Source organism: Drosophila tropicalis, unplaced genomic scaffold (assembly GCF_018151085.1).
Source record: "Drosophila tropicalis isolate 14030-0801.00 unplaced genomic scaffold, ASM1815108v1 contig_527, whole genome shotgun sequence".
Classification (NCBI taxonomy): Eukaryota; Metazoa; Arthropoda; class Insecta; order Diptera; family Drosophilidae; genus Drosophila; species Drosophila tropicalis.
In genome coordinates, this window is record NW_027172999.1 from 2,986,536 (window position 1) to 3,007,298 (window position 20,763).

The window sequence follows — 20,763 nt, forward strand, 5'->3', positions numbered from 1 at the left end:
AGGCTGATGAACTCGCACCGCGCTATCTCTGAATTCACGGCCAGTCGTCTGCTGCGCTGCATGATTCAGGGTGTTATGCTTTCTTTGACATACTCGACATGTATTCTTTGAAGGACAGGTTGCTATCCTGTGGTTTGGGATTAAACAGTTGAAGCACAAGTTGGCGTTCCTCACCTGTGCGTGTCCTGCAACTACATCAAGTGCTCTGAATTGTTCACATCTTGATAGCGGATGAGCGTGCTGGCACAGGGTGCATGGCTCGATCAATGGCTGGGTTTCCGTGTTGACGTGATGAGTAGTTGCTATTCGTCGGCTGTGATTCGCTCGAAAAAATTGGCTCGATTGCAACGTATCACCTCGGGAGAGCAGAAATTTAATAAAACTGTCGATCCTCAGATTCACTGCGCTCTGCCCATGCTTGCCGAGTGTTGTTGTCCACCTTTGCCAGTAGCACATGAATTAACCAGGGATCTCGATTCTCACACTCTAATGCTCTTAGTCCGCGAATTACTTCATCGGCTCCGTCAGCCAGCTTGCGAATCGCGACAGAGTTGAGTACAGATGCCCTTTGGAGATTTAGAAAACTGTCAATGAAGGAACGAATGATTACATGTCTCTTATTGTAACATTGGGCCAGCCTGTCCCAAGCCTCACTATAGTTATCGCAAACGCTTCGCCAGACAAATAAGATTTCAGATAGTGAAACTTCTGTCAACTGGTGAGATGCGGATCGCCGCCGGTAGAACCAAGAAACATATCCGAAAAATGTTGCCAGTCCTCATAATTGCCAGAGAATGTTGGTAGTTTGATCCGTTCCTAGTGCAAGTTCACGTGGTTTTGTGATACGTGACCTTCACGTGCCTCTGTTGCAGAAAGGCGGTTGTTGAGCGATCTGGCATATTGCAATTGCAGCTCCTCCCGCGCAACACTTAACATCGAGTAAGTTGCGTAGTGCTTTTTCTCATATGTATCAATGTCCACGTCCGGTTCTTCCCAGTCCGAAGTGTCTTCATAGGTGTGCAACTCCTCGGTGAGTTGTAGAAAACGCATGTAGTTTCCTTGCAGTTGTTGCAATCGTGTGTCATAACTTGCTACTTCGTGGGTTTTCTCGATGAATGTATTTGCATTGTGGTAACTGTGCATAACTGTCTGCATCGCGAATGAGGTTAGACACGGTCTCTTCCAACTAAAGTACCGTCTAGCCTTACACAACTTGCAAAATATTGAAATAAATCAGCAGCTAGTATCCGGCTCGAAAGACCAAAATGTTTATATTTTCGGAAACCAACTGCATGGTTAGACTTTTTCAGGAGGAACCGCCTATTTGATTTATTGTTCAATATATTTGCAATTTGCAACCACCGAAAATGGAACGCCAAAAAATGCGATCCAAAAACTGTCAACATGAATATCTTCGACTCTAAGCTCCAGGGAATTCGGCGATTCGGGAAACGCCTTTGCAACGCTGTTCACGCCATCGGGTAAACAGCAGAGAGTGAGGGGTAGGGTTTTTCCCAAAACGAAATGCGGTCATACGGAGGAGAGTGACGAAGCGTTCTCCTGTAAATCGCCATATTCAATCCAGGACGAGACTTTTATTCGAACACCCCTTCTTTTTCTCTGCTTCTATATATTCGAAATTTGTATATACTTCAACCCGAAACATTTCGTGTGTATCGGGCTATCTGTGAATAAATTGAATAAAGCATAATTGATGAATTCCTGATAAGTACAACATTTCCTATCAAAAAGAATACTTATAAAAGTGTAAGGTTTCCCACTCTTCCATAATGACCTACACACTTTTGTATACTTGTATGTTCCTGACCTGCTCCAAAGGTTACGTGATACTTCCCGATCATTTTTGTGTTTATAAAGTGCATTTTTTTTCCATTCTTCGAAATTCTGATTGTCCAAAAGTCCAATTGCATAGCAATACATATGTATGAATACATACATGTAAAAACAGCTGTTTTTTAATCACGAATTTATAAAGTACCACTTACCTTTACTTAAAGAGTCTACATCCATACATACATATGTAAAAATTTTACAGCGGTAAGCACACTCATACATACATACATACGTATATACATATGTACATAAATATGTATGTATAACTAAAGCAGGAAATCGTGATATTCGTTAAACAATTTAAAATTAATAAAATTCTCTAAACATAAACAACGGCAGAACAGCTGACTCCCGATCAGTGCTGACACTCAAGTCTCATCAGTTCTGACACTTGAGCCAAGTCGTGACTCAGTCACGACATCAATTTTTTCGATCGTGATTTTCGTATTGTGCAAAAAAAAAATATTTCAATCAGTCAGTATATAATTCGCCAAATATTTTCTAAAGAAAAAAAATAAGTGTAATTTTATTTATGTATATGGAATTAATATTTTGTCTTGTCTCTGTGCATTTTTGATTTTTTCTCACAGATCCATGAAATTGACCTAGTCCGTTTAATGAAAATTAATTCCGATTTTTTTTCCTTCATTGAAAAGTTATCGGCACTCCTACTGATCTCAATTTTTCCATATTTTTAAAAACTCTTATAAATTTCAACATATATTCACATTGTGTAAATTTTAATATCCAAATAATTATATATCCTTATAATTATTCATACAAATGCAAGGAAAATTATAAATTCTTCTAATTTTATTTATGCTATCTGTGCTTATTCATTGTGTTCATTAAAAAGAGGACACACTTTTCCTTCTAACTCCGATATCCTTAAATTATATAATTCACTTAATTCGTTTCGATCTCCCCTCTTGAGAGCTCTAATTCCACGAAGTTATTTGTTCCCATTCGATTCGTAATAGCTCAGTGAACCCTCTACGAAGTCTCTTTCCGATTTTGTTGCCGTGTGCGAGGCATTAACAGCGTTCGAGGCTCGCGAGGCCCAGGCTTTAGCTGACGATGTGTTACTCGTCTCCATTAAAATAGACTTGGACCAGCTTAAGTCACTTTGGGCAAAAGTCGAGGAAGAGTTTTCACGATGACATAAGGCCTTAACGGCTCAAAAGAACGAAGATAGTCCGAAGCATATAGCTACAATTAAAGCTAAACATGAATATTGTTATATGGTATATGTGCGAGGCGGGACTTTGTTTGAAGAGCTAATCGGGCAGTTGTCCGCGAAAATGGCTCCCCCGCCAGTCTGGCTCTCCGTCGATTCCATCTATCAAAGCCACACAGTCCCCCCGTGCGAAGTCGAAATCTTCAACGGAGACAGTCTGGCTTGGCCTACATTCCGTGATTTGTATACCGCGATTTTTATCCATAACCCAAGCCTAACACAAACGGAAAAACTTTACCATTTAAGAAGCAAAACTCGCGGTAAAGCCAGAGCCATTGTTTCTAGGTCACCCTTGACCAATAAAGGGTTCCAGTCCGCGTGGGATAACCTCACGGCGCGGTACGAAAATAATCGATTATTGATTATGAGCCAAGCCAAGCAGCTTCTACAGATCCGAGCTGTATCCCAAGAGTCTGGCAAAGCGTTGAGAGAACTGCAGACGTTAATTCAAGGTTGCTTAACTGGTCTTGAGTGTTCCGGGGCTCGTACAGACAATTGGTATATCCTACTCATAGCAATCTGTACGAGCAAAATGCCAAAATCCACCCATCTGTTGTGGAAACAGTCCGTTCCAAAAATGACCGCCGTCTCATCCTGGGACGACCTGAATCGATTCCTAACTGATCGCCACCGTGTACTAGAGGCTACAGATGTCCTTCAACCAAGCTCTAGCGGTCAGACCTTTCCATCCGTGAGCCGAAAACCTACGGCAAGAGCTCAGGCCTTTCCCGCTCAAGTGCAAGATAGCTCAGCACCTGATGGTTGTATAATTCCGAATCCTGCATCATCCGATTCTTTCAGCAGCCCTCATGTAAACGTGGGAAGTTACTTCCCCTCCACTCGCAACACTGGCCTCCTGGGTACTGCGAGGGTAACTATTCATCATCGTGGAAAGCAGTTTCAAATCCGCGCTTTGATTGATATGGGATCTGAAGCGTCCTTTATTTCCCAAAGAATGTTTGAATTGATTAATCCTCCAAGCTGCAAAGTATCAGCAACGCTTTACTCAGCAAAACCTCCAACCCATCGCCTGCCTTAACAGAATACTTACGAAACCTGCAGCCCAATCAGCCACCTTGTCATTTCTTGCCTAAGGACGACCAAAAGCCCTTCGACGGCATTGATGCAGTCACCATCAACAACAGTAGTCCAGATACTTGCAAACTTGTTTACTAGAATCTTTGATCTTTGTCACTTTCCAATCCAATTTAAGTGCGCAGAGATTATAATGATTCCGAAACCTTTCAAACCAGAGCATGACCTCGCCTCGTATCGTCCAATTAGTTTATTAGCTAGTCTGTCTAAAGTGTTCGAAAGCATACTTTTGGCTAAACTTGTAATCCTACTATACGAAGGCAAACAGAACATCAGAACAGAACATCCAGAACATCAATTTGGTGTCTGGCGGTTTACGGCACCCCAGAGCGAAAATTAACAGTGATCCTTTAATCATACTTCGCCGATAAGCGCTTTTAAGTCAGGTGAGAGCTCGATGTCCTTCGAGCGGTTTGGGCACCATTTATTATACTTTAGACACAGCCGACCTACATGCAGCATGAACAGCCCCTGAATGCCACTTATGCAAACGATACTGTCTCCAGACTCTTCAGTGGCATAGGATATAATCCAGGATGAGCTCATTCTTTTGGAACTGTGCGCAAGTGGAATGTCCCAGTCGCACTTTCGCCACTCGCAGGCGCAACTGCCCTCCAGTCATCGTTAACGGGACGAATCTCCAGAGTGCAGATCATTATCCACATTTAAAGTACCTAGGCCTTACTCTTGACAGGCGCTTTGCTTGGAAAGCTTACATCAAGGTGAAGAGTGCGATTTTTGGAGGTATAGCATTCGGTACCTCTCCAGTCTAGAAACCCATTATAACTGCTGGACAACAGCATGCATATTACACGTCTGCGAAGAACTTCATCCACTTGACCATTTGACCGGTGTTGGAACAATGCGCAGGTGGAATGTGTCAGTCGCAGCATACGACTTTCGCCACTCGCAGGCGCAACTTCCCTCCAGTCATTTAAAGTACCTAGGCCTTGCTCTTGACAGGCGCCTTGCTTGGAAAGCTTACATCAAGGTGAAGAGTGCGATTTTTAGAGGTATGGCATTCGGTACCTCTCCAGTCTAGAAACCCATTATAACTGCCGGACAACAGCATGCATATTACACGTCTGAGAAGAACTTCACCCACTTGACCATTTAGACCACAGATCGACTGGTGATTCCACCGCCTTTTAATGATTGCCTTTGACAACATTGGCTAATTGTCCCCTAAGGACAGATAATGTATTATGCTGCAAATAAACGTCGATCGATTGTTGATTAGCTTATTTATAAAGATTAATTTATTCCTTGCCCGCCTGTTCATCAGTCTATTCCGAAAATTTAAAAGGAATAAACTTTCTATCGAAACTATTTATAACCTAGGTAGGGTCAAAGATAAAAATGATCAAGGTTGGACCACTATATCATTAAGTGCTATATTAAAAATCGATGAAGCAGTGGAAGAATGTTAAATTTGCTAATGAGGTGCTTTCTGCGTGTGAAACATCATATCCCCAAATTTTAATAGGATTGGATAAATAGAACACACTGCCGACAGCGCAGACAAAAGCCTCTTACGTATTTGCTCGAAAACAACAAAACAGATTCTCATACTGACGCAAAGCTACACAAACTACATGTTTATGCATGTACGAGGGTGGTCCGATAAGTACTTACGGCCCAGTGGCGTCACTATGGCAAGAAAAGTTAATTATTGTGTAGAACCATCTTATTCACGACAAAGCTAAAAATTTCAGTCAATCGAATTTGTGGTTTTGTTTTGACTCCGTGTAGAAGCGAGCGTGTCCACTGGTACTGGTACCAGAGACCAAGGAACATACGAAACATGGACTTCCGAAGAAGGCGAACACTGTTCTATCAGGCGAAAAGGTGATGGCCACCGTTTTCTGGAATTCGCAAGGTGTGATCTACGTCGACTACCTAGAGAAACAGGCAAAACAGTCACTGGGGCTGAATTTTTTACCCGATTCGACGCTAAATTAAAGAAAAAACGTCTCCATTTGCAAAAAAAAAAGTGCTCTTTCAACATGAGAACGCAAGGGCTCACACCTCCGCCGTCGCCATGGCCAAATTGGTCGAATTGGGATACGAACTGCTGCGCCGTCCTCCGTATTGTTCAGATTTGGCCCGGTACGACTTCTTTTTGTTTCCAAACTTGAAAAAGTCACTCGCTGGGCAGAAATTTGAGTCGAATGAGGTAACGCCGTGACGGAGGCCCATTTTTCAGACTTATTTTTTATTTTTCACTCGTAGGCTAAGTACTTATCGGACTGCCACATGCAATAGGCTTGCACACGATACACATGCTTACACATGCAATAGGCTTGCACACGAGATGGAAAATGGCGGGTATAGCGAAATTGAGATCTGCAAGGCGAGTTTAGAACCTTAACAAATATTATTTCCAAAGTCTGCAAGGGTATACTAACTTCGGCAAAGCCTATGTTAGCTTCTTTGATTTTTTAAATATGTTTAAAGATTCAATTAGAAAACGTTACAAAGTCGTTAAGAACAATAAAAATTTCTTTTGTGAAGAAAAAAAAGTGCTTTAATTCAAACTTGAGAGAAAAAATTGTTTAAAATCACCAGGATCACCAGTTGTTAGTTCATTTATTTATAAGCTTGAGAAATTATTTTTCAAATGCTTTTCAAATTTTTAAATCGCTCTCTCCAAACTATAATTTGTTAAATGTAAAATGAGCAACCCCATTGAAATCATGGTTAGGCGCATCTACGCTTCTAAGCGTTGCTTTGTGGATCCTCAGGAACTCAAGGCAATAGGCTCAGCGCTGTTTTTGCTATCAAAAACCATTGGATTTGCATACCAATAACATTCGGCTTAATAACAAGGCCCCGGACCCAATGGTCTCCCAATTGTGCCATAAAGTTAGCCATGTGTGCAGGGCCGTAGATTTGCTAACGCCTTCTCCCACTGTCTACGCGAGGGCTCATTTCCTGACAGGAGGAAGATTGGATACTTTTGTTAATATCTTCATCGGTCTGCCGATCTGCTCTAAGGACATCGTGGAAGGTGGACCTGCTGATATCGGATTTTAACATGTGGGAAGCGGTGAGCAGTTTCGCTGCCAAAAACTGAGCGTGAGAGATCCCTAGAGGCATACAAGTAGCTGCCGACCCTGCGCAGGTGACTATATCATATAGCCCTCATAGGAACGATCAAACAGTGACGAGAATAGGTAAGGAATAGGTAAGGAAAAACAAAAAACTTGCAAGGGAATACATTGACGCAGTCGAAACTAGCCCCGTCCCTCTGTTTTTTTTTTTTTTACTTAAACTTTTTTGTGTCATGTTTTTAGTAGAAAATTTAATGCATACTTAAATAATTAAAATATTTGTATAAACTTCTTAAATTAATGTTAGCTGCAACATAATAAGAATAATCAAAATTGATTATCCGCAAAGGTATATTAACTTCGGCATAGCCGTTTCCGACCCCATAACGTATATATATTGTTGATCAGCATAAAAATTGGAGTATCCCCATGATTCCAAAATTTGAATCTGATCGGATAAATATAACACAAAAGTACAGTCAATATAAATTGGTTCAACCGCTTCCGGCAGCGCTGCTTACTGCCTACTACGTCATCATCAAATCAACAGAGCACATGCATACATACACAGACGCAACGCAATTCTGTATGAACTGTATGTGTATGCGTGCCGTGCTTTGCTTTAGGAATGATGGAAGAGGAATAAAAAATTGTAATAAAAATAGCAATAATTTGTAGTTTGTGTATTGTTGAATTGAGTTACAGGGAAGAAATTTCAAAAAGTAAAAATGTGATTGCCAAGGACTGCAATGGTATAAAAACTTCGGCATAGCCGAAGTTAGCTTCTTTGATATTTAATTCTGAATTTATAAATTTAAAAGCTTTTACAAGATTATTTACGTACACTTGTTTGTTAAACTGCTTTTAATTTCAGTTGCCCACCCCGTACATTTTTACCTGCGCTATGCAAAATATTCCTTGATGAACTTGCTCCTGAAAATGTACTCGAAGTGACCGCCCGTGCAATAACTTATTACTTAGATGTATCTGCTGAATGCACTCGCAGAATTGTTTCCATCGATGGAGCAATTAAAGCAATTTGTAACCGATTGGTTGTTGCAAATATTTCGTCGAGAACGTCACGTGACCTAGCAGAACAGTGCATAAAAGTTTTGGAACTGATATGCACTAGGGAGGCAGGTGCAGTCTTTGAGGGTGGTGGATTAAATTCAGTTTTATTATTTATTCGTGAATGCGGATCACACGTTCATAAAGATACTTTGCATTCAGCCATGTCCGTCGTCTTAAGACTTTGCACTAAGGTGGAACCAAGTTCTCCCTATATACAAAACTGTGTTGAGAGTTTAAGTACACTGCTACAACATGAAGATTCTATGGTGTCAGATGGTGCATTGAAATGTTTTGCTTCAGTGGCTGACCGATTCACAAGAAAATGGATAGACCCAGCACCACTTGCTGAATATGGTTTAGTTACAGAGTTGTTAAGTCGATTGGAAAATGCAGGAGGTGCATCAAATGTTCACACGCTAAATTCATCTAAATCTTTAGTGGGTCAACAGCTTGGCATAGCTTCAATATTGGCCAACTCCGGAGCGTCTCAAAACAGCATATCAGGAATTAATACTGTATCAAACAGCCAGATTCAATCAGTCGATTCTACAAGGTCTTCTCAATCCACATCAACAACAATATCTCTTTTGTCAACATTATGCCGAGGATCTCCATCTATAACACATAGCATTTTGCGATCTCAATTACCTAAAGCTTTGGAACAAGCTTTAAAAGGCGACGAAAGATGTGTTCTTGATTGTATGAGGTTTGCAGATCTTCTACTGTTGCTTTTGTTTGATGGACGGCAAGCCTTGAATCGAGGAAATGCAACATCTAATCAAGGACAGTTAGTTCCACGTCCTAGGCGCAACGATGTTAACGCTGATCGCACACATCGTCAGCTAATTGATTGCATTCGATCAAAAGATACTGATGCCTTACAAGAGGCGGTTGATGGTGGTGGGGTCGATATCAACTGCATGGATGACGTAGGACAAACACTTTTAAATTGGGCTTCGGCTTTTGGAACTTTAGAAATGGTTGAATATTTATGCGAAAAAGGAGCTGATGTCAATAAAGGTCAAAGAAGTTCTTCCCTTCATTATGCAGCTTGTTTCGGACGCCCTGCTATTGCAAAAATTTTACTGAAGTTCGGTGCTTATCCTGACTTGCGGGATGAAGATGGAAAAACACCGATCGATAAAGCACGAGAAAGATCAGATGATGGTCATCGTGAAGTGGCTGCCATATTGCAATCACCAGGAGAATGGATATCTTCAGACAATACACTAGGCAATAAAGATGGAAAAAATTATACTTTAATTGAACCTCGAGGTGATACTGAAATGGCGCCCATATATTTAAAACTGCTCTTGCCAATTTTTTGCAAAACATTCCAAGGAACTATGCTCAACAGCGTGCGGCGGGGCAGCTTAGGACTCATTAAGAAGATTGTACAGTATGCGCATCCAGCTGTACTTAAAGGTCTTAAGCAAAGTAGTCCTAATGAAACTAATTCTTCAATTACATTTTTAAGTACTTCATATTTGTTAATTGAGGTCATCGCTGCAGTCTTAGATAACGAGGTAATGTACTGATAAAATCAAACTGCACCAAATCATTAATTCCTATCTAATAGCAAAAGGTTCGCTAGTGTTTTTTTTTATATTTTTCTACATTTTTATATTATAGGCAGTTTTTTAGTTTTCAATTACGCTATATAGATAATATACAGTGGTGGCCAAAAATTTCAGACTTAAATTATTTTTTCCTAATTTTCTGATTTAAAGCGATTTTTATAAAATGTTAGTTAAAAGTTTAAGTGTGTTAAGTATTAAAATGATATTCCGAAAATTATGTGGACATGGCCTTACTAAATAGCTTATACCCTTGCAAATGGTGTTATAAAATTTGTAAGATGTTAGTAACGCACAGAAGGACACGTTTCAGACTTCATAATGTATAGCTGTTTAAAAAAAATAGCAGTTCCCTCAAGCTATGATAAATCATATTAAAAAGTCTAAAAATGTACCAATATTTTTTAAATTCATAATCCATTTATATATGTACGTTACTGCCATTATTGACTGAACAAAAAGTCTCCCATTTTCAGAAATGACATAAAAATCTGTCGATTCCAAATTAGGACATAATACTTGGTGGTGAGCCCCTTATAATTATTGGCAATAACGGCTTTGCACGTGCGCGGCTCAGAATCCACCAATGCTGAACTGGGATCAGCTGCCTGCAATGATAAAATGTATCGGACACTTTGTTTGTGACACTTCACCTAATGTTCCCCATAGAATTTCTAATATGTCGATTCTTTCAAATTGAAAACTGCCTTTTCTAGCTTGCTCCTATGTTTTGAGTCCTTGTACAGGTGTATCACCCGTCTATTTTGTGTTCATGTTACATATGATATAGGAGAGCATAATATTATTCTTAATGTTCATGAAGACATTTCGATCCATATTCCCATCAATCTCATGAATTGGACCAAGTCCACTATTTAAAAAACAAGCCCAAATCAGGCCACAGTGGTGAACCGTTCTTTAAACCCATAAAATATATATATTCTTGACCAGCATAAAAAGCTAAGTCGAGATAGACATGTCCGTCTGTCCGTCCGTTCGTCTGTGCAAATCAACTTCACGCCGCCATCGTAGGAGTTATCTGGATGAAACTTGATATTTGATATATAGCCCGGAATTGGAAATTGTCAAGATCGGACCACTGTATCATATAATTATAGAAGAAACATAGGTAAAGAAATTGGAGTATCTCTATAAAACTTACTAATATGATAGTTTTGGATATAAAACATCAGATCCCGAAATTTCAATCATACATACAGGTTACAGCCAGCCTACTACGGCATTGTATGAAATCCAGAGCAGCTGAGCACACGCATGAATGAAGGGAAAGCTTAGCTTCAATATTTTTTTTTTTTTTTTTTTGGTAATCTAGGTCATGCCGAACATCCAACTAAACTTTTTATACCATGCACCCATACAGGGAAATGGTATATTAAATTCGCCAAAATGTATGTAACAGGCAGAAGGAAGCTTTTCCGACCTCATAAAGTATATACATTCTTAATCAGTAACAGCCCAGTCTAACTAGCCGTTTGTCCATCCGTATGAAGACCTAGATCTCGGAGACTATGAAGGATAGAGCCACCAAATTTGGTATGTAGGCTCGTGTAGTATGTAAAGTGATTGAGTTTATTTCAAGTTTATGACATGGCATTTTCCGCCCTGGCGGAAAAAAAACCTATCTCAAAGACTATTCTAGTAGTATGTATATTTGCTCAAGAAATGCGCAGATTTTGCATGTGTAATTTACGAAAATTCGATTATATCCCGTAATATTCCTTATTCCATCAAAATTGGCAAAATTACATTTTTATTAATATGCAGCAATATACCAAATTTTATCCAAATCGGACATAAAATAGCCAAGTAATGCATATAAACATTTTTCCATTAGGCCGTTGGCTTGTAAAAAGCGTTTGAACAGAATTTTTTATAATACATAAATTTTTTCTAAATTTAAAATATATTTGTTTTACGGTGCATGGTATACTTAAGTCGACGAGACGACTCACTTTATTTTTATAGCTTTTACCTTGTTTTCCATGGTTTTGAATCCAACCCGTCATTTTAGCAGAGCAATGCGTTCCTCTTTCGAAAAGCTTGAACATTTCTGTTGTAGTTGTCACAAAAAAAAGTACTACATAATTATTCAATTAATTAAGCTTACTTTTGACAGATTTGAACACTTTATTTACTCAATTCGTAACTAAACGAAAAACTGTTATTGCTTTGAACAGCCAAAAATAGGCATAAAGAAGTGTAAAACAACCCAAAAATTAGTAATACTAACGGAACTTTTTTGTTTTTCCTATGTACACCCATGATGAATATAATAGGTTTACCCCTTAAAATTACATTTTTTTGACTTTACATTAGCACAACTTTTTTTCTATTACCTTAATCACCAAAATTTAAATGCACCTTTCTTTATTGAACATTTTTTTATTAATTACCTTAATTTGGCAAAGAAAAATTATTTTATTCAAAAGTTACAACAAAAAATATGAAATTTCAGTATTTCGTGCTTGATGAAAATAATAGGTACACTTTAATTCACTAAGTCATATTTAATTTTTGTTGTTTTCAAATCACTGACAATCTATTTTTGTTTCATTGTCTGATTAATATGGAATGTATCCACCTTTATTTTACCATTACTTTTCCCATCCGATTGGGAATACTCTTAATCAAAGCTTGGCAGGACTCTATCGAAATCTTCTTCGACGCACTCCCACAATTGTCGGTTGTTGCCACTTTTTTCTGTTCGCGACTGATCCTATAGCTCACCACACAAGGTATCGATGAGTATTGTATATCTCGGATTCAGCCGGATCGGACCACTATATCATATAGCTCCCATACAAACCCCAAAGTCACGAACAGTGACTTTTCTCAATAACTTCGTTATTTTCTATTTTATTATCGTGAAACTTAATATTAGAGAGTTTATTACGCTTATAAACGACTGCGCCAAATTTGATCAAGATCGGATGACTATATCATATAGCTCCCATAGGAACGATCGGTCGAAAACAGTGACTTTTGTAGATAACTTTGTTACTTTTACCGCGATTGCTTTCAAATTAAACATTTGTTAGTTTAGTATATCTGTTAATGACTGTGCCAAGTTTGATCAAGATCGGGTGACTATATCATATAGCTCCCATAGGAACGATCGGGCGAAAACAGTGACTTTTGTAAATACCTTCGTTACTTTTAACGTGATTGTTTTCAAATTAAACATTTCTTAATTTAATATATCTGTTAATGACTGTGTCGAATTTAACAAAGATCGGGTGACTATATCATATAGCTCCCATTGGAACGATCGGTGGAAAACAGTGACTTTGATCAATATCTTCGTTATTTCCTATGATTGTAGGCCATTCTTTCGCAAACATAAGCCTTTTTAGATAAAAGGTTCTTCCACATTGATGGCTAAGAGGTAAGGAAAGAGTTACCAAAAAAGTTGCAAGGGTATACAAACTTTGACGCGGTCGAAGTTAGCCCCGGCCCTCTGGTTTGTTGTAACTTTTGAATAAAATAATTTTTCTTTGCCAAATTAAGGTAAATAATAAACAAATGTTCAATAAAGAAGGAAAGTTGTGCTAATGTAAAGTCAAAAAAATGTAATTTTAAGAGGTGTACCTATTATATTCATTATGAGTGTATATATTCCATTTCACAAAAACAATGTTAAAAAATCAGTCTATAAGAAAGAATATGCGAAATTTTTTTGGAACCTCTGTTAGTTTCTACTGAACTGTTTTTTTTTGAACACAGCTGGATGTTTTTGATCAGCATGATGATGTTGAGTTGATATGTGAATGTTGGTTTAAAGCATTAAAAGCTTTTGAGATGCAACTTTAAATAGGGAAAGTAAGAGACACAGAAAAAGACTTTAAAACATCAAAATATTATGGGCAAAGGCGGCAAGGGTATATAGTCTTCGGCATAGCCGAAGTTTGCTTCTTTGGTTTTAAAACTACATTTTAAACAAAAGCGCCAAAGTTTGGAATCGGAAAAAAGGCACATGTTGAAATTTTTTAAACTAAAAAAACATCCTTTCAAACATTTCTTGTGAAGATATGGTAAAATTTCAAAAAAAGGGGTTCCCGGTGAGCACAACGCTGGGTTAAAGGGTCTTCAGAATAAAGAAAAATTTAATTCTTTTAAAAGATTGTGATGACAAATCCATTTTTTTTTTTCACTATTTTTCAATTAAAAAAATAGAAATACATTTTTTTTTAAACCGTACCTCCTTCTCCTGTATTAAGATATTTATTTTAATTGAATCGTCTCACCGACTTCGGTATACCATGAACCAAGAATAATAAATATTTTAAATTTTGACAACCAAATGTATACATGTTATGTATGTTAAATTCTTCTTACATCTTTCCTAGCCTATGATGTCTTATAAACACACGAGCACACTAGCGCTCCAACTAGCCAGGTTTTAAAGCCAAAAAAGTCATTTATACCCTGGCAAAAAGGGTATATTAATTTTGGTCAGAACATTTCAAAGAATTTCTGTCCTAAATGGTTTGCCACCACTGTAATACATATATAAATTTGAAAAAAATGCTCACATGTGGTTTGATTTTTGAATTAAAACAAAAGAAAAAAAACTATGTATAAAGTACCTATTTTTTTATAGGACGATAATGATGGTCATCTAATTGTTTTAAACATTATTGAAGAGCTTATGTCAAAAACACAAGACGACTTTCTTGAGCATTTTGCAAGGCTAGGGGTTTTTTCAAAGGTTCAAGCGCTTATGGACACAGTCGCACCTAACAATTTGCCGCAAATTACTACAACGACTATGGAAGAGTCTTCAACGAAAAGATGTGCATCATGTAAGTCTCGTAAATTGAAATCTTGTATTTAATATAAGTCAAATATTTTACAGACGAATCAGTAGAAGATGCCAAAGAAATTCTGCAAGGAAAGCCATATCACTGGCGCGATTGGAGCATTTGTAGAGGACGTGATTGTTTATACGTTTGGTCTGAATCTGCGGCCCTAGAACTTTCTAATGGTTCTAACGGCTGGTTTCGATTTATACTTGACAGTAAATTGGCTACAATGTATTCAAGCGGAAGTCCAGAAAACGGAAATGATAGTTCAGGTGATAATAAACTACTTTATATACTGATAAGTGTAATTAAAATATTGATAAGGTAACATTTAAAGGAAGAAAATCTTATTTGCAAAAGAACGGCCTACAATCTTAGCGTAGCTAGCATAAAAAAGTCATTGTTTTCCACCGATTGTTCCTATGGGAGCTAAATAATATATTCACCCGATCTTGATCTATTCAACGCTCTCTAGGAAGACGGACGTGTTTTTTTAAGCTCCCGCGTTTTTAACTGATTTTATATATTTTTATTTTTATTATAAATTTTGCGATCGAAATTTAAATTATATTATTAAATCTAACTCATTGCGTTTTTGTGTGTTTGTGTTAATAATTTTAATTTTTTTTTTTATTTTCTTCCACTTTCTCCCACCTTAATCTAATTTTTATACCCTTGCAGAGGGTATTATAAAATTGGTCAGATGTTTGTAACGCACAGAAGGAGACGTCTCCGACTCCATAAAGTATATATATTCTTTACCAGCATGAGAAGCTGAGTCGATATAGCCATGTCCGTCTGTCGGTCCGTGTGTGTGCGTTTTACTCAGCCACCTTAAGAGATATCGGGCTGAAATTTTTTTCTGGTCTTTTTATTATCTGGCGCTGATCAAGTATTATCAGGATCGGACTACTATATCATATAGCTCCAGAACAAACATTTTCATAAAAATTAGAGTATCGCTATGAATTTTACATATGTGATAATATTAGATATAAAACCCCAGATCCCAAAAATTTAATCTTTGCTCTGCTCCCAGCTCTGCCAGCAGCGCTGCTTGCTGTCTACTACGTCATACGTCATCAACAGAGCACATGCATACACACACAGACGCCGCGCCACATTTACTGTATGTGTATGCGTGCGTTGCCTTGGGAATGAGGGAAGAAGAAGAACAAATTGTAGTAAAAAGAGTAAAATTGTTTTGTTTGTATATTGATGAATTGAACAAATTTTGAACATGTAAAATTATTATTGTCAAGGACTGCAAGGGTATATAAACTTCGGCAAAGCCGATGTTAGCTTCTTTGATATTTTTCTTGTAAGTCACAAGCAATGCTCATTTGTTGTTGTCTTGCAATTTCTTTGAGTTCTTGTTTAGGTGTTTTTGTTATTGTGATTTCTAGCTCACGCGCTCGCGCTCTTTAACTTTTTTTTCTTGTTCACGTGGGGAATCGTCTAGCATAAACACTGCTAATGCCGGTGTCCCCCAAGGGAGCGTGCTCAGTTTTGTAAACTATTTTTACTGCTGATCTAGCTTCCACTAACTCTGTTGAAATAGCAACAAACAAATTACTGCTATACAAGGCTGTTCTTAAGCCAGTATGGACTTATGCGCTGCAGCTATGGGGTACAGCCAGCAAATCAAACATAGAAATTCTGCAGAGATATCAGAGTATGACCCTCAGATCAATAACAGGCACTTATCGATATATGACCAACACAGATATCCATAAAGATCTCCAAATACCCACTGTAATGGACGAGGTGAAATCGCATACAAGTAGATATATCAATAGGCTGCATGTCCATGAAAACGCTTTAGCATTAAGTCTATTAGATAACTCTGTCACCACAAGACGTCTAAAAAGAACTCATGTCCTAGACCTACCATATAGAGAAACAAATAGGTAGTTATTAATATGTAAATTTGTAAATATATGGATTGAGTTCACTGAAGCTTAAACCATCCGGCTATTATTACTTATTTTTAGTCAATTCGTAGGCAATATACTTTAAGGCAGATCGCAAATAAAATATAAAGAAAAAAATTTTTTTTTATTTGATTACTAGTTCTTCTCATTACCTCATAATGCCTGTCTGTTCGGCTTAAAATTGTTTGCAGCCCGCCCCACCCCTGAGTAGTTTTATTTACTGTTGGTTGTGTAAAACTACAGTACATGTTAAGTGCGCCGGCTTTACATGCTCGGTAAAGGATCTTCAAGGTCAAAAAAGGGTTTCAAATGGGGATGTGAGTCATGCCGGATCGTGGAAAATGAAATGAAATAAGTCTGTCCGTCAGTTTTCTTAAACTCTCGCAAGAGTTTAAAGCTGTCGAGTCTCAGTTTAGTAGATTAACGCTACTGACTGAGTCTCGAAGAAGGCGGGAGAACAGACTTCTAATTTGTCCTTAAAAAACACATTTTTGTTTCGAGACTTCTCCCTGATGCTACATCGGATGATGTCATGGCCCACATTCGGGCTAAACTGAATGTCTCCAATATATCCATAGTTTAAATTTTCATATTCTAGAGAAGTTTCATCTTTTAAAATCAGTGTCCCAATTGAATTCTTTGACTGTATCTGCAGTTCTAGCTTCTGGCCGAAAAGCTTAATTGTGAAGGAGTTTACATCCAGAAAAAGGAAGACACGGGGCCAAACAAGGATTCCTTCACCATCTATTCCTCTTTCTTCTTCATCTATTCCCACTCTTCCTTGTCTATTCCTTCTTCTACTCTATCAAAAAACTAACAACTTCCTTCCTTATTGTCGGCTATCAGAATGTCAGAGGCCTTCATACTAAACTTACTAAACTCTTTGTAGATAGTCTGTCTTTTGATTTTGACCTAATTGTTTTGACTGAGACTTGGTTACATAAAATAAAATAAAATAAAATAAATAAACATAAAATTATATGACAATAGCGTAAAATGTAACGAAGTTATTATTAAAAGTAACTGTTCTCCACCAATCGTTCCTATGGGAGCTATGTGATATATTCACCCGATTGCTATCAATTTTGGCACAGTTGTTTATAGCTGTACTGAACTCAGCAATATTAAATATCACGACAATAGCTCAGAAAATAAATAAAGTTATTGGGAAAAGTTACTGCTAGTGACCTTGCCGTTTGTATGGGAGCTATAGTCCACAGTGGTTGCGCCCATAGGCCAAAAATCAAAAAATCCATCGCAACCAATTTTGACAAAACCCAAACAAATTGTCTCGTAAATGTTTAAACTTCTTAATGGCAAGCGGATTTTTTTCTATATTTGCACCGGTACTTTCTAGAAATAGCATTGAAATCCCGAACACATGTTCATTTTCGCACAGCTGATGCGCTCAGTAAGATTTTTTCTCTTTAGCGTTGCATTTGAAAGTGGTCAGACGTCATATTAAGTGGTCCAGATTAATTTTTTTAGAATGGATTTTAAAGTACAATGTATTTACTCTAATTTCTAATGTAAATAACTAATCAACTAATCAAATTGTTATTGTGAAATTAATTTATTTGATTTAATATTTTTATGTGTGTTTTTAAGCGTCTTTTTTATGTTTAGGTGAAGTTTTAGTTATGATCTCACAAAATTCCACAGATATGTTGTATATTGTTGTATTTGTCTGACTTTTAAGGTAATAAATGTGTTTAGTTTAGGTGCCCAAATTTGACCATGCATTTGTAAACTTCAATAATCTGACGGCGTCTCCCATCAGCTGGGCCCTGCGAAACAGGTGATTGGCGTAATGTTTTGATGTTGTTGTCTCTGTTTTCATCGTTTGTGGTTATGTATGATTTTGAAAATTGTTTATTCTTTTATTAATTAATCATTTTTATTTGACTTGGTTGATTAAATTTCGTAGACAATTTTTATAGGTGTGTTTTCACGCGACTAGATATTTTTATACCATACACCCATAGGGTGAAATGGTATATTAAAGTCGCCAAAATGTATGTAACAGGCAGAAGGAAGCTTCTCCGACCCTATAAAGTATATATATTCTTGATCAGGATCAACAGACGAGTCGATCTAGCCATGTCCGTCTGTCCGTCCGTCCGTCCGTCCGTCCGTATGTAGACTAGATTAATAGACGCGCAGATATTGGCTATTTAAACATTTTGCCCCGCCCACTTCCGCCCCCGCAAATTAAACAAAACTGATTTTATCAAAAACAAACAAAGCTAAAGTCACCAAATTTAGTATGAATACTGGCATAGTATGCGCGGAGAATTTATATATTTTCACATTTTGCCGCCTCCATAATTTAGAAAAAAACGATTTCCTCCTTTAGTTTTTTGACTATCGCATTTAAATTTGGCAGACTAATTTATCCTTTCTATTTCTACCAAACTACCAAATTTTATTGAAATCGGACTAGAAACATGTAAAATATGCGTATGAATGTATTTTACTACGCGGTCCACAAGGCCAGAATTGGACGTTGGCTAGTAGCGGCGCTAGAGTGCTCGTGTGTTTGTAGAGTGAGCGAGATAGCACATAGTATAAGACATGTAAAAACAATTTAATAGACATACATTTGGTCTTCGAAATTTGAAATATTTGTTTCACCAGGTGTATGGTATACCCAAGTCGACGAGTCGACTTACTTGCTTCATTTTTGATCTTTGGTGCACAGCAAACGGAACCAATGCAGAAAAACTAAGGACAGTGATAGAATTTGTACACATTGAAATGAAAAAGAGCGGTTACATTGTCGACCTGGATGATTTGTCAAAGCGTATTTCGTACATTTGCAAAAGAATCGCAACTCTTTGGCAAAAGCACAATCGTACGAAAATTGCAATATCAAAATGTTTGGCTTAAAGAAAAGGAAACAAATTATTAAACAGTACATTCCAGTTATTATTAGATGAGTAAATGTATGTAAATATAATCTTAGAACTTGATAATATTGGTTTTTATTATATAATTTTAGTTCTTACTGTTTGCTTTATTTATATATAATAAATCTTCTGTTTGTTCTAATGTTATATTTTATTAATTTTTTTTTTTTTTTTTTGAGGTTACGTATTAGGGGGTGGTGTAGGGTGCTAGTGGGCTTTACGACTTATTTAGGCATGCTATATTACTTATTATATTTTTATAGAATTTTGGAAAAAATTTCATAATTTTATCTTCACTAGAAGTATTTTTGGCCTCTCTCCCCATACAAGCGCAACCACTGTGCAGTCCCTTGCCATATTTTTAGACTCATGCTTAAAAATTAAGTTTTCCTGGCTTATAACACGTCAGTAGACTTTAACAAAACTATTTTATGATGAAACATCAAAATTTATTATAAATACAACAAATGTCACATAGAAAATTAAAAATTTACATGAAAATTAAATCTATGAAATCGCTACTGAAACACGTTAAATTGCACTGTGAAACTGAAACTGTTTTTTAGGTTATATGTATGTCTTTTTCGCGAAAATCGATATGAGCAATCGATTACCAACATGATCATCAAAACGATTAAAGTGCTCGCGATATTCAAAAACTCAAGTTCTACCAACATATCTACAAAAATTCATAAAAACAACAAGAAGTGTAAAGTAAAAGTAGATTTGCAGCATTAATGCATGGCAAGGGACTGTATATGATATAGTGGTGGCGTTTATTCAGACGGACGGACATACTTTATATGGTCGGAGATGCTTCCTTCTTTGCGTTGCACACCTTTGACCAAAATTATATACACTTTTTGCAAGGGTATACAAAAAAACCTGTACAGCCGACATTATTCTCGAATATTCAACCTGTGAGGCTTGGAACATTGCATCCGAACTGTACGACAAATGCTCTTCTATTGCCGGGATCAAAAACTCCCTTAGCACTTCCCCATATTTTTCTTCATTCATTGTTTCGTTTAAAAAGTATAATGGACCTCGTGTGTAGTATGAAAACATCCCCAGATCATCTGGCTCTGTAGAAACGTGACCGTTTTCATGAAATAATTATTCTTATACCGGCTTTTGTCGGACCATTTTATCTAAAAAGGCTTATGTTTGCGAAAGAATGGCCCACAAAAGATCAAAGTGACTGTTTTCC

The 20,763-nt window shown here is 37.3% G+C and overlaps 1 protein-coding gene across 1 annotated transcript in view; it reads left to right on the forward strand.

The window, feature by feature from the left end:
• The window catches only part of Ufd4 (ubiquitin fusion-degradation 4-like), a 146,330-nt gene that overhangs the window by 92,009 nt on the left and 33,558 nt on the right, over positions 1-20,763 (forward strand). The window contains 3 exon segments of the mRNA XM_068287404.1: positions 8,114-9,836; positions 14,509-14,710; positions 14,764-14,982. Coding sequence (XP_068143505.1) covers positions 8,114-9,836; positions 14,509-14,710; positions 14,764-14,982 — 2,144 coding nt within the window.